Here is a 15,857-nt window from a genome sequence, read left to right on the forward strand (position 1 = left end):
CTCTGGGGTTGATCCCCGGCCATGTCTGGCAAGCACTGACCACTCTGATTTCAAGTGCAAAACATTTGTGCCAGGAGGATGTTATGAGCTGGAAATGTGTAGAATCCCACCGCAATACTCAATTTTTCTACTGTACATTTTCTACAAACGACAGAGCAACAGGTCACCCGAATAACAGACGCTGTGAGGGCCCAAAAAAAAAAAAAAAAAAAAAAAAAAACATGAACAGAGAATCTGGATCACGCCTAACCAAACACAAAGATCACATGCTCCGTCACGGGTCTTTAACTCTCGGTCGACACAAGTGCACACAGACACCCACACTACATCTGTGAGTTACATACATACATACTACAAAGACGCTGTGTTGGTTAAGACAGCAGACTAGGCTATATGGCCTTGGCGGTGATAAGCAGTGAGCTTCTTACAGGTGCCAGAAATCGACACCGACTGCAGCACAGTCCTTGTTTACAGTAATAGGAGGCTTTTTGTGTGCTCTTGTTTGTCACTGGACTACTCTAAAGTGGTGCTCGCACTTTCCTCTGAATGCCAGCGGGACATCGCTCCTCATATTTGGTCAACGCCACCATTGGCCAAGGATCGTTGTTGTGTGAGCGCAGAGAAACAAAAATGTTCCTGCTCTGAATTCAAAGTCCTCGCAACGGAAAAGAGCACAAAGGCAGTTAGTCCTTGTTGTCCCTTCACATCTGTAAGGTGATGGCGATTACGAAGGGGAGCTGTGGAGAAGGCGTGGAGACGTGTGTGAGTGGGGATTGTGGGTCGGGAGGGGTGAATAGCACCGGAGGAGAAGGCAGAGAAGAGAGAGAAGTTTAAGGTTTAGTTCAGGTGTCTCCTCAGTGCTGGGACAGAGGGGTTGGAGAGGGGGAGAAGGGGAGAGGAGGAGCGAGACGGGTACAGAGGTCACAGGTTTAGGCTTTTTCCTCTGTGCAGGAGCTCTCACTCAGGTGTGCACTTTGGCACGGCGGTTTCTGCTTCTCCCACTGGCACATGGCGTTGGCGTAACCCACAATCACTTTGTCCATCCAGGTGAGGGGTTGGGGGAAGAGCACCGCGCCCTCGAAGAAGCCCAGGTGGCCTCCGTGTAGCGTCAGGGAAAAGATCACATTCGTCATCTTTGCTGAAGGATGACACAACACACAGCAATTAGGCGTCTGCACGGTGTGTACACACTATCTGAGAGCCAACTGGACACAAGCACAAATATGGGCTTGCCAGGGACCATTTTATGCCTGGTATAGATAGCGAGGGTGCGTTTGCATGGTCAAACAGATAACAGTGTGACTCAACTTCCTGGAAGGATGTTTGACAGCTGAAAGTGTGAGCCAATCAATAAGCTGCTGAAGATCAGTTAATCTTTAAAGCACTACCTCTCTCTTGAATTACAAAATCAGTAAATGTTTTCCTAAAAGTAGACTCTGGATGGTTAATTAAGTTCTTCCAACGTGTATCCTGGGGGTGATTTTGGAAATAAGTGGATATAAATATATATGACAGGTTTTCCTTGACTGACAGGCCTCTCAGGGCGTTCACACTCAGCCTCTTGCTTGCTTGGCTAATACACTTTTGGCCAAAAGTATAGTAGTTTTTTTTCTAGGCTTGCTGCGGAAGAACTTGACTGGTCTGCATAGAGCCCTTACCCCATCAAACTATTTTAGGATGAACTGGAACTTATCGGCTAACATCTGCGTCGGAACTCACGAATTGAGGGTGAATGGGAGCAAATCCCTGTGGCAGATAAATACACCCACACACTTCTAGTGGGTCATCAGTATTGATTGAGGTGGATTACTTTTGTATGAGTGTATACATATTTTTAGGAACATCCTGCAAAGTAGACTTTTAAATGCTGATTTCAGAATGCAAAGTTCAATAATCACATATGGGTGTAATGCTCAGGCGTCCACATACATTTGGCCATGACGGGATTGAGTGCTACACCTACAGATCAGACTTGAAAAGGTTTCTTAAATGACCTGGGGACGGCTGTGGACTGATGCTACGTCTGTGTTTTTCCACAGTCTATAAATACGGCATTAGCTAGCGAATCTACTCATAATGAAATGAATGAACCCTGAACATCTTCTCCACACGGCAGACAAACCAATAATCTCTTTCTGATCAGCAGAGCGCTGCAGCTGCGGACAACCAGGAAGAGTGGTCTCTTGAAAAGGATTGGCCTGGATCTCTTGTTTCTCCTGCTTTTATCTGGGTTAGTGGGTGAGCCTGATGCGGTCGACTAGTGATTAAGATCCTGCAGGGCTTTCACCACTGTGCACTATTCATGACGGCTGCTGAGCTGCACTGGGACAACTGAGTGCTCGCCGAGAGCCGCCGTCTCAGCGGGTGCTGAGTGACAGCTGGGAACAGAGCGGTCTTGAAAACTTGTACTAAAAAAAGACGTTGCATCACATGGACACAACACATACTGCGGCATGACTGTAATAAATTATTTCCCTGAGGTGAATATAAACCAGATGTAACACTTTTACCATCATATAACTGACGTAATAATTAGCTGTAAACTCTTCTTATCAAACCAACACAGCGAGTATTTCTGTTCAGTCCTCTCATGGGGTTAGAGAGGCAGGCTGTACCAAATATCTTTTTTTTTTTTTTTTTTTTAAAGAAGCTTCTGTCATCATATTTCATGACATCATCGCCCTAAAATCAATAAAATTTGAATAAAGTGATTCATCAGATTAAATGAGGTACTCTCCTATTAAATCAAGTGACTATAACTTGCCAGTTCAGCTTCAATACTTATAAATAACTTGAATTTTTGGACTTTTTATTGGCAATTGGATCGATCACACAAGTCAGAAATAAAAATTCTACACAGCCACCACTGGAATTTAATTCTATAAATAATTAAATACTAAAATATTATAGCCAAATCTTTATCTGCAACTGTGTATAAAGGAACAGACATGAGGGGGGAGCTGATTTAGAATTCAAACAACGCTATGAATGAAGCTTTGCAGCTGTTCAGTACAGCCTTGGTTTTGTGTCTGAGTCAGTTTATCACATTTGAGGCCAAGGGGCAGCTGATCCTCTTTTCAGTTAGTGTTTCTCTCTGGAGACACATATAGGATAGAGTCACACATACTTCCAGTCCTGACTCATCCACCCCCACACTCATATGAGGGAGTTTTCTTTTCCAAAAAAAGTCAGTCTGTGTCAGTCAGTGTGTTTTAAAATAGCACAGGCCGAGGAGAAGGGAGGCCTGATAAGCACTATGTCATATGGTTCAAACACCCTGGATCCATTTCTGGATAAAATCTTTGATGATGGGAACCTGAGAAAGATTTAAACTCACTTTTAACCGATAGAGGGACACTGAGGTATGTGTGTGTGAGTGAATGTTACAGTTGCTGTAACACACCAAAGACATTACTCATAGACCAGACCTCTGTGCCACACCCGGTCCTGTTCAGGGTACAGAGCCAACTCATCAGAAGGCCTTTTGCGATTGCAGACATACTCCTGAGAGCAAATGCTGGGGTGTTAACTGCAGCCATTAGTCAGACAGACCAGGCCTGTTGTATTAAAAACCATTGACTCGTTAGAGGATCAACTTCAAACATGTCCCCATGATCTGTCTGCAGGTGCATCTACTAACTGACAAACCCGAGGACAGAGTCGCACAGCACAGACCAACGTATTTAGTTCGTATTTGGAATTTGTCTGCAGAATTAAATAATCAGTATTGAGAAGTGTGTGTAGAATCATATGAAATATACTAAATCTGGGCTTTGGTACTGTTGCTGCTGTCATAACACATGCTGTTAGTTACCTGCTAGTGTGCGAGGGATGGTGAGCAGCGAGTCATGAACCAGAGGATCATCTGCAGAGTTCACTAGCAGCAGGGGCACCTTTACCTAGAAAACAAAAATCCACATATCAAACAAATACACCAACAGACCAAAAAGAGCAACATAATATGAGATGACGTGAGGTGTATGTAAAAGCAGATCTTACATTGTGAATATAATGTACACAACTCTCCTTCTCATAGTACTCTTTGAGAGAGCTGTGGCCATGGAATTTTCTGTTGAAACCCCAAAAAACAGGAAGTGTTATTGAATAATTCCACTTGACAAATGCATCACAGACATTTCATACTCTCACCGCTGACAAATGGATGAATGCTATTGCAAGTGCAAGGGACAAATACAGATAAGGAAATTCAAAAACACAGATCTACAATCTACTACATCAAAACAGCACTGAAAGCTGTGACTTATTTGTTCCTCCACACACCTCATGATGTTGTCGTCGATCTGCATGAGGGACGTCGCTGTGTACAGCCGACTGAGATCTGCATCCAACATTTTAACTGAGCTTCCTCCGAACAGACTGTGCCTGTAACATGTTAAAAATGCACACAGCAGGCACAGACAAAAAGATTATTATTATTAAACATGTTGAAATCAATAACTGCTCATTGTGCGGTTAATTACGACCGTGATTCCAAAAAAGTTGGGAAGCTGTGTAAAATAAAAACAGATCACATCATTAGCAAACAAACTCCATTTGCCAACAACGGCTTTATGAAGTGTTCCTGAGACTATGTAGTAATAATCTTTAACCAATCATGTGTTCACAAAGTGTTGAACCTCGCTCCATCCTCGCTTGTGATCGACTGAGCCTTTCCAGGATGCTCCTTTCATACCCAATCATGATACTATCACCTGTTACCAAGCAGTCTGTTTACATGTGGAATGATCCAAACAGGTGTTTTTGGAGCGTTCCACATCTTTCCCAGTCTTTAGTTGCTCCTGTCCCGACTTGTTTGAAACGTGTTGCTGCATCAGATTCAGAAGCTTTTGAGGCAAAACAGTTAGTACTGTTTTCAATTGAGAACATGGCAAAAAGGAATAGCAAATGCTCACATTATATTTATTTAAAGATGCAACTTTTTTGGAAACGAGTTTGTAGTCAACCACTAGTGCAAAGCAGCAAGGGACTGTATATAAACCACTGGGGTGGGAAGTACTGTGCGTTTAACTTTTTTTGAAAAAAGCAAGATCCTCCACAGTGTTATCGATCTTTCATCTGAAGCCTCCCCTTGGCTTAGAAAAAAAACTGCAATATCCTCCAATCAATATCTCCAAATAACATAACAATATTGTATAATAATACACAAAAATATGCTATTCCATTCACCATTAATAACTAAAAGAGGAAAAGCAAAAATAATTGAAGATGGTGTACCCTGTGTAAATTTAACCCTGACATTTAACCTCAATATGTTAAAAAAAAGTAGTTTTATTACTTTTACTAATGATAATACTGCGAGCAGAATAAAAGCTATTGTCTAATCCGACTTGACCTGCACAAATCTTTGATGCAGCTTTGATCTGCATCTACAGTCCAACACCACACCAAAACGACTGTGATCAAGATGCACTGAAAACCTGCATGCTGGACCCACAGGATGAGCCACAGCTTTATGTGGAAGTTTCAGGAGCCTTTGGAGAATTGACAAACCTTGTTGTCTGTCATACTGATGTAAAGTTAGAGTACTGCACAGGCAAACACCAGAAAACATGTGAACAGACCTTTACAGTGATGAAAAATGACGGGGAAACAGTTTGTGCTGCATGTTCAGGACTAACAGTGATACCTGTGTGAGAGGATGATTTTCTTCATGTTGTCGGCCATGAGAAAGTTATAGAAGCGCCTGAACTGATCCCACTGCAGGAATGTTTCCTGGGCCCTGAGAGAAAGAGACAAATGCACAGGAAGTTAGCTTTGTGCAGCCTGTCTGCATTCCAAACAACACACCAAATGTCCTGTGTAATCCACTAGACAAAGAGTCACGCTGGTGCAGAGAGTAGCAATGGTGTCAGGCATTAGCATGCAGCTCACTGACGGAGACAGGCTCAACCAACACAACTAAAGATACACAACAAATAAACTAATTATTTCTTATTTTCTTCTTGGCCTTACAATACAATTTGAGGTCAAATACAACTATACAAATAACCAAAAGTAGGATTTGTTAATCACACATGATTTGTTGAAAAGAGGAATCCCCAGCTCTCAGAGGAGCGCTGACAGGCGGGTCAGCTTAGGCTTGGGCTGTGATTTGAAAGGAGAATCCATTAGAGGGGAAAAAAAAAACTCCAAATCCAATTTCAGTCTCTACAACACACCCTTCCCCACTGCCCACATCCAAACTTTAACAGACTCAGCCTGTCATGTCTGCCAAGAGACGCTGGCTGCATTTAAAACACAGAGGGAGTCTCTCAGTCCAACATGAACGCAGCTCCCACCCACATGGACTACTGGTTTAAAAACACCGTCCTAGTGTGCTTGTTTGTCCAGCGTGTTTCACAAAATGTGACTGTGCACACAAAGTGAGTTATTCTGGACATGCGGTCAAACAGCCAATTCAGTTCATTGCATTGTATCGGCAAAGGGATTTGGGCGACGATGCATAATATATGAATACACAGCCTGAACACACACAAACCATCCACGCTACAAAGTTGGCGCAAACTGTGGAAAAAAAAGACCGTATGAAACCAGACTCTGAGGCTGATGAAGCTTTCCTAATTCTTCAAATTTTAACTTTGGCAAAAAATTGATCAATTAAGATTTAAATAGTGAACAGAATAGCTGAACGATCAAACAACTGACAAGAGATGCTGAGACTAAACGTGCAATTATGCAAGCAGTAATCATTTTATGGCATTATGCTGAGCTTCACTGATATTTAGAGATGTGTGTGCATCGATTGTCGGTGCTGTAAAGGAGCTTTGATGAAACAATGCATTTCAATTAAGAGATGAGAGGACAGCAACACACCTGAGAGCGCTGTACCCCTGACAGACGCTGACACAACACAGCACTCGCTCCTGGTTCATCCTGTTCTCGCCCAGGAACTTGCATACAATGTTTCCGCCCAGACTGAAGCCCACCACGATCAGCTGGGTCTGGGGATACGCCCGCTTTATGTAGCCGACCATTGACGCAAACTCCCATGTGCAACCTGAAACAGTACAGTTGACAAGCAACACATGACGCTCCTGTAGGACAGGGCATTCTTCTCTGCTCAGCACTGCCAGCTGAAGGTGCTTTTAGCTCTGAGTATTAAGTTCATGTCTCTATCAGACCTTTTAAATAAGCTCAGGTTTGAAACAGTATCTCTAATTCTGGGAGTTTTAGTAGCTCTTAAAGCCCTTCAGCCTTTACCTTGAAATGATGTGCTGAGATTTGTCTAAATGGCGAAAATTTATGACTATATTCCAGTGCCTGTAACTCAACCAGATTACATCAAGATGAAGTCACGGTGTCAGCAAAGGATATCATTTTTTTAAAAATCACTCTGAACTAACATCTCAGCTGTGCTCGCTGCTATGAAAATCGCTTCTGGCCAGAGACTCTTAAGCCTCAGCTGCAGCAGACAATTGGATAAGAGCAGCAGAGCCAAAAAATTATGATGCAGTATTACTGATCATCACACCAAATCAAATCCTTTGTTCCCCTTTGTAAGAACTGGGTTATGATTCCTAGATATAATATAAAGAAGTGATTCTGAGGGGGCAGGTTCATCTCTCAGCGGTGAAGTAAAACTGAAGTCAGCTCCTTGGTCTCACCGTAGGTGAACATGCGTGGAGAGGTAAGCTCGATGTTGGGTAGAGCTCCGAGGTGGTTCAGCACTGCACAGCGGTAACCGTCCTTCTGGGCGTAATCCACAAAGGTTCGGATGTAATGCTTCTCGCTATGGTTACCGATACCAGGGCATATCACCATGGTGATGTCATCTGGTGAAACAGGCAGACAGATCAGAGAGACATTTGCCAGTCAGAAATATGTAAGCACAAATGAGTATGTCACTCACATTAGTATATTAAAAAGGAGTGAGGCAAAGCACTGCCAAGGATTAGGCTGTTTGTCTGTCAAATACAGTTTAAGGAAAACAGAATGGAAATAGTAACGCTACTTTTTAGGGAATCAAATGTCATGTGAGCCTTAAGCTTTCTGAGAGGATCACGAGATCAAAGCTGAGGTGGTAGGGTCAGGGTTCAGCTGAGGCATTCAAAGAAAGGAACCCATCTTTAACACGGTCCTCACACGACTGCATTACAAGCATCACTGAGTGAGTCGTTTGCATCATCACAGTTGAACTGGAGGACCTGACTCGGGAAGTCTCGGGAATAACAAAGTGCTACCAAATAGCACCAACCAACAAAAACAAAATGTTGGTAAAGAAAAAAGCAGATCTTGATCAAATGCATCACCTCCTGTTTGATGGTCCCCCATTGGCTCGAAGAGGTCAAAGGTCGAAGTGGCCCCGTCCTGCATGGGTAAGTACTTCCTCACTCCACTGGGGTGGGGTGAGCTCACCCGACCAAGTTTACCATACAGTGCTGTCTGGAGGTGACCGCTCTTACCCCACAGTAAGGGAGGAATGTACCTGGAAAACAGAAAATTGGACACTGCTATTAAATTTGATACCGAAATATGAGCTTATTCTGCTAATGCACTCAATAAGAGCACAAGGTTAGTGCCCAGACATAAAATTAACGCAATGTTATCCTGAGCGGACACTTTGCACTGGTGGCAGATGCAGACATGAACATTCGGGCACGTGGCACGCTTGCATACAAAGTCACATTTCCATTGTAGCTTTTGTGAGACTGCTCCACCCTCCTAACTGACATCAATGTTTAATGTCAGTCTGTTGCTTTGTTTTGATAAGTTATGCTGTGAATGTGCACTTGAATTCCAGTGACACCTCAGTAGGAGTTTGCTGTAGGAGTCAAATCTCTTACATAATATTCCTTTGAAATATTGTGCCTTGTGTTGTGCATTATTATGAATCACCGTCTTATTTCCATGCTGAGACAAAAGAACAACTTGACAGGAAAACCCTTTTAGGTGCTGTTTTTCCCCCCATCATTTAATCGAAACGAACACCACTTCAATACAATATCATAATCACGGCTCATAATAAGAGCTATAGGGACAACTATTTGTCTGCTTTTCACGTAATGCCGCAGGTAATGTTTAGTTCATGTGACATTTTGCAGCTATTTAAGGGGAATTTAGGAAAAATGTAGTTCATAGGTTCAGTTACAGACAAATCAAATTCCACTGAAAAACACAAGCTTTTCACAGTACAAGTCCAACCTAATCACAGTGTTTGGAAATGACACACACGCAAACATCTGATTGCCTTTTTCTCACTTTCCTTCAATTATGTAACATCCTATCTGAATTTTTTCTTGTTACACTCGCTGACAAAGAAGTGAAGAGTGGGACATCTTGGGAGGCGATGAGACGAAATAAACAAGATCAGCATCGCTCAACTGAACTCAAGCGCAGCTGCAACGTGGACACTCGTGCATACAGTACATGAAACGCAGAGAAAGCAAAGGGATCAATTACATCAACAGTTGCACAAGCCCTTCAACCTCGTGTTGCCTCACCTCTTACAGCGGCTCCAACTATTACTGCACCTACAAAGTACACTCTTACATAAGAGGACTGTCAATCAAAAAGCAGACTTCCTTCTGGTGATAATGTAATCACCTCCAGCATGCACTGTAAGTTGAAGCTTATCCACACTTTTCTCGAAGGTACTCTGCAGGCTTAATCTTTGTCTATGGGAAGAGGATAACCTCATTGTTGGAATGAGGATGGAGGAGAGGCACACTGCTAGGTTCATTAAGTTCATCAATGGGAGGAAACAGACAGCTAAGAACACAAACAGCTTTTATCTTGTTTGGCAGTTTTCCCTCTAATCAATACAGTTTGAAAAACACCTATTAATAGCCCCAATTAATATTCTTTTGACTATTAAATTACAGGTAACTGAGGACTTTTGCTGCTCGATCGAAGATAAGAATTTTGTGTACGTCAGCTGATAACTGAAAACAGGCTTTTTCACTGAAGTTTGTAAATGTTACTAACATAAACTATCCTCAAAATAAAAATGTTACTTGTTGTCCAGTCTTAGTTCTGATCTCTTGTTGAATCTGGGTGACTATGGGTTGAAGCCTTTTGGAGTGGTAAATGTCACCTTCTCATACTGTGCATGCGTGCGTGCTGTTGTCTTTCATAGCTGTTAGGTAATGGAAAGGGGAAACAGATGCTTCTGTGTAGTTTGACGAAGCAAAGATCAAAAGTCCAGATCAAAGTCCAGAAGTAAAGAATCAGGCTTTTGATACGAGCAAGCTGGGAAAACACCAAACACTACCATTTGAAAAAATGACTAAAGCCTAAAAGGCTTGTCCTGACCATTAGCTCAAAGAACTATTAAAAAAAATAAAACAGGGCAACCTGGCGGCTCCTACACCTAAAAGGTACAAGCATCATGTAAGACTTGATTCCATCAAGCGGTCTTTGCTCTCATGTAGGTTTCCTTTCTCGTTTATCTTTTAACTGTACTTGACTCTATTCAACTAAATTTCTGCCTATACTTTGTCTGGTATTGGTCTGTTTAGTGTTGCCGCGGGCTTGATATTTGTACTTGTAACAAATCAGCTGAAGCATATCTGTGACTATTTTTTGTCAAATCAAACTGATAAAGGCAAAATAAGTTCCGTTAGATAAAGAAAAAGCTAACACCGAGATAAGCTAACACCAAGATTCCCATCAAGAAAAAGTCATCCGTTCTGCACTGTCCTCTACGTGAGCCAAAAACCCTGGTGTGCATGTCCCCAAACACAGCCAAACAAAAAATGCTGTTGACTCCGTTAACCTCACAACATCCCTCCTATGCTTTCCGCTGTGTAATTGATCTCTGTTATGCAACACTGCAGGATGTCATTATGAGCTACAAATGTGACTTCTCCACAACACAGAGACACCACGCAGATGATGCCGACACCAGCGTCAACAACGCTGACGGGTTCCAGGACTTCAGTTATCTCAGCTCAGCTATACACTGGGACATACATGTTCTGTAAGCAAAGTATGGCAGCTCAGGAGGGAATGATAACAAACCAGACACAGATGTAAACATCAGTGCGGCCTTGAGATTCACTGACACTGCAGTTGAAAGGCAAAGGGCTCAGTAACAACCACTTATATAAGAAGACACCCATGATGAAGGCTTGAAGGGACCACCCTACAGAGCTGAAAGTTACTCTGGAGTATTACAACACCAGCAGAAAACAGGACATAGACAGCAGTGCTCATTCAGGAACAAACAACTAAGTTTACTTTGTGTAAAGGCAGGTCCAACAACCTACAGGATATTAGAGTCCAGCTGCTACCTTACACTGGCCTGTACGAACAACTGCTAGTTTGCATCAGTTATTATAAAACCAGGTGGAAGATTCAAATTATAGTAGACATCAGAGTTGCCCTGAGGGGGAGATGTGCATCATCATATATGCAAATGTTCATGCCCTGTGATGAATAAGTCTATATTTGTATAGTGAGAGTGATAAACCTAGGCTACCTTTGGGATAACTTCAAAAATACAGCCTGGTGTTTAATTCACGCCAGAGCTGACGTTAAAGCCAGACATCTCGGGTACAGACATGCGGCACACTCAGGAACATTGATGACAGATGGGACCACCGCCAGCCAAACTGCTACCTTCACTGCAGCCCCAGATGGCCGACTAGCATTTCCATGGTAATGCCTTGAGTGGCAGACACAGAGCCGAGAACTCACTCTTTGGTCAGCTGAGGACAGGACTTGAGGAGGAAGCGGTTCAGGGGCGTGTCCTGGTAGGTGAGGTCCGGGGGTGCAGTGGGGCTCTTGAGGTTCAGGCAGCGGACGATGATGTAGAGCACCGTGGCCACCGCCGCCAGCTTCATGCCGTCGAACATGGCTGGCAGCTCTGGAGAGATGGTGTTCACGTCTGACTCGTGGTTCATGGTTATTCTGGAAAACAAAACGGTGGATTTCTTTCAATATTTCACTTGTAAAACACAAACGAACCTAAATTTCAAATGTCAGTAACACATGTATTTACACGGCCAATTAAGAACTGCATTTTAAACAAACCTGTACTCCCTTTCATAATCTAAATATTTGATCATAAAAAGCACCCATAACTTTTACAAAATAATAGTTATTCCCTTGCTTTAATGCTTAAGATAAAGCACGAAAATGGAAAAGAGAAATATCTGACGATGTCTGACCAACCTAATTGTCCTCCGGGTGCCCAAGGCGCTGTAGCAACAGATCTGTGGGAATACAGAGTGAGAAGATAAAGCACAGTCAGTTATTTAATACACTTACCTTAATTACATTACAGCTTACAAAGTACCAATATAAAGCTTCGCTACATGGAAAATAGAGGTGCTGACATTACTTAAAATAAATCATTACATTCAGCAGATTCTGCACTGAATAACATCACTTCTTCTGCAATGAATCGATACTATTACACCATAACACATCTACCTTTAGGTTATATACAGTATGTTTAAAGCATTAAAGAGGTGATTTGAGCTGTGAAATTGCAGAATAAAAGAACAGGAACTGTGAAGAGTACAGAAAAGGCCACAGCATCGCATTACCACAAATAAGGGAAGCTGTGGTACAGGATTTCACAAAAACAGATGGATGTTTTACATCGTAGCCACATAACAGATGATGATACGTCAGGAATTAAATGCAAAGCTTAAAAAAAAAAACTTGGCTTTTACTTACATTTAATGTTCTGATAAGGACTTGCTTCAAAAGTCTGAAAATGTGAAGTCACAGTGATGTGGTCAAACCTGAAGACAAACACGGAAAACACACTGACCCACTGATCTGATAGTAATTGAGCAGCATTCTTCTCCATTTTTTTTCTTTACTTGTGTTCAAAGTCTCATCTAAATGCCTCAGCTCCACAGCGGCATCCTTATCATGCCTGTTCAGTGTCTTCTTATTATCAAACTGACTCTAGATTCAGATATACCACTAAGCATGGTGATTTAATTAAGTTATGAAACGATAAAACAATAAATGGGTGTTGATATTGGATTGTCATTTATCATGTAATAACATGATTCAACACATTCAGTACAGTGAACGTATTGCTACTTATCACCAGTGTTGCTGACCTCAAATCAGCTAAGATATATCAGGTGTGTTTCTGCTCCTCTAAAGCCATAAAGTGTATGCTGTTTTAATTCTGACAGTCCAGCTAATAATAGTAATAACATGCATCAGTAAAGCTTTTACTGACACTTGGTCATGTTTGCTCTACTCGTTTAGGAGTGGTGTGTTACCACCACTTTCTTTTAGAAGTAACGGACTCATACAAACATCACCTGTAAACCAACATCAGCCCCAAACAAACATGGTGCCAGAATTGAGCCCAGCTGCGTAGAATTAGCTCCATTAAATAACCCGCCCCCACATCCACAGTTTAATACCAGTCTCCCCCACCGCAAACACATCCAGTGAGTATATCTGACAGTTGTGTCGAGCTCATGCCGAGAGAAAGTGTGTTTCTTGTAAGTCAGACTGTGTCCGGCGACAAACGATCCAATTTGGCGTCGGAGCAGCTGCTAACATTAGCTCCTCTGTCTTGTTCCCGACTCACAAGCCACCAGGAGCACATTTACCGAGGTTTGCTAGCTGTCGTTGGCTAGCTTACCCTGCGTGAAACGGGTCCAAACAGGCACACTTCGGGACGAAAGCGAACGCTGGACGTCAGCCTGTGTTGACGAGTGTGTTAGCGTTATGTCTGCGGAAGAGCGGGCCAACAATCCCCGCCGCATCTTCTGTCGCCCCGGAGGTCCAGTGGATGAAAACCATGTCGCCTTTTTGGATGAGCTTGCTGCCCACCCTGAATATTTCTGCGCAGTAACTTCACATTGAGCATGTTTTCTTGCTAACGTTAGTTTAATAGAGGCTATCTCAGGAGGCAGAGCATCAGAAACTCTATAACGGTCGAATTTCTGCCGTTAATTATGGATCTAATGAGGTAGCATCATTTGAGTACCGACACAAACCACGGGCACAGCACCAGCATCTTTAGCTTACTTACCTCGGCTGGGGGGGGGGCGGTGAACCTCCTTGCTGCTTAAAAGCGACAGGCCTTATTTATGTTCGTGGCATTTCGTTCGTTTGTTGTGTTCCGCTAAATCATGCTGGCTGATGTGTGAGACGCCCTTTAATTCACGGAGCCGAAGCTAGCCACACTAGCTGCAGTACCAACAGCGGCAGCCTCTCCGACATCTCCAATTCCACTACCCAGAAGAATCTGGAATTTGCATCGCATAGCGGCTCTCTCATTGGTTAAAAATGCGATGACGTAACATCTGAACAGCAGGTCAGTCAGTTTCCACGCCCCTTATCTGTCAAACGTCATCTTATGTTTTTTTTTTAATAATGCATATCTTTTGTTATTATAATGTGCATTTTTTATCATTATATACATTTTATTAAATCATTTGCTTATGTTTAAAACTTGGTAGCAAGGGTAGTTTCGATCTACTTTTTGTATGATCGCGTTGTGGAGAAAAATGTTGCAGTACATTGTCAAAAGTCGCACTTTTTTGTTTTTGTTTTTTTTTGACAAAAACGTTGCAGCCAAATCCATTTTGAGATTTGTATAGCATTTTCTCTTTGAATGCATTAGTATTTGAATGTGACATGCAGCCAACGAGCTCCCTCCTGAACGTGACAGGAACGTGAGCTGACACCTGTTACATAACATTTCGCCTATATACTGGGAGCAGATGTTATCATCTACTGGCTGACAGATTATTTTCCACATTCTGTGTGTTCTTTATTTATTCAACAGAGAATAGAATGATGTCTGTGTTACTCTTCCTGATCAAACTTTAACACATAGCCTACATATACAAGGTATGCAAAGTGTAAACAAGGTTTGCAAGCGCTGGATACTTACTATATGTACACTATATTGCTGTTTGGTTTGGTTTGGTTTGGTATTTAATTAATCACAGTCACAGTCAGTGACAAAGGAGTCTTATAATAAACGTGGCCCGCAGTGGAGTGTTAGTGGGACAAAGGGATACGGTCCCTGTTGCAATTACAGGAAACATTACAGGAAACATCCACCTGATGGCGACAGAGTTCAGCTGATTCTTTTCTGAAGCTCTTAACCCCGGTGATGTAAAATGTGTGTAACAGTAAAATAAACTTTAATCATGCCTAAACTCCTTGTGAAAACGGAATAATATTGCAGTTTCTTCAATTAGCTAGCTATTCTTTTGACGATTTTATGATTACAAATTGGCTAGTAAGAGCCTGTGTTTTAATATGTTTCAAATAATTTTTGACCAATTGTAATATTCTTCACCCATAAGGATAAAATAACAAATTTAATTTATACAGCACTTTTCAAAGCAAAATTACAAAGTGCTGAACGTGGTTGCACTGGGATTAAAACATTTCAGGAAAGTAAAGGGGCAAATAAAATCAATTAAAACGATACTAAACAACAATAATAATAAAACAGACACGCCATGTTGGAAATAAAACCATGAGCTACAATTAATAACATCCTGGAGTTTTTTATTTTCGTTTTTAGATAAGTTTTGAGAAGTGATTTAAAAGATGTAGCTAGCTGATTCTGCAAGCCTTACAATCACTGGTGGGACAGTTATGGTCTTTCAAATTATTTCTTTTTTTTTTTGCCAAAAAATTCAAAGTTGGTGAATGAGTTCCTAAAATGTTTGGTGTTATTATTGCTCCTGCAGTCCACTCGATCAAAGGGAATACTGGCCTCAGAGCTGGAGCTGGTTGAGCTGCACTTTGCCTGCTGTGTCCCTAAATACTTGGCAGTGGCTAAATGCAGGGTTTTCCCACGGGGATTAATTCAAAGTACCAAATTGTGAAATCACTCCAATTTTCACGCTTCTCTTCCAAATTTGATGTTGGGTGAGGAACACTCTGTTCCT

At 42.1% G+C, this 15,857-nt stretch overlaps 1 protein-coding gene across 1 annotated transcript; it reads right to left on the minus strand.

The window, feature by feature from the left end:
• Window positions 1-234: 234 nt before the first annotated feature.
• Window positions 235-14,084, minus strand: LOC121608437 (monoacylglycerol lipase ABHD2). The gene is made up of 12 exons (XM_041939709.1): window positions 13,976-14,084; window positions 12,646-12,713; window positions 12,136-12,176; window positions 11,659-11,871; window positions 8,271-8,446; window positions 7,626-7,793; window positions 6,835-7,018; window positions 5,648-5,740; window positions 4,282-4,383; window positions 4,000-4,069; window positions 3,815-3,899; window positions 235-1,138 (listed from the first exon to the last, which is right to left on the minus strand). The coding sequence occupies exons 4-12, from the start codon at window positions 11,862-11,864 to the stop codon at window positions 930-932; spliced, it is 1,293 nt and encodes a 430-aa protein (XP_041795643.1). The 5' UTR covers window positions 11,865-11,871; window positions 12,136-12,176; window positions 12,646-12,713; window positions 13,976-14,084; the 3' UTR covers window positions 235-929.
• Between the last annotated feature and the right edge of the window lie 1,773 nt (window positions 14,085-15,857).

The sequence above is a fragment of the Chelmon rostratus genome, chromosome 1 (genome assembly GCF_017976325.1).
Source record: "Chelmon rostratus isolate fCheRos1 chromosome 1, fCheRos1.pri, whole genome shotgun sequence".
In the NCBI taxonomy this organism is placed as follows: domain Eukaryota; kingdom Metazoa; phylum Chordata; class Actinopteri; order Chaetodontiformes; family Chaetodontidae; genus Chelmon; species Chelmon rostratus.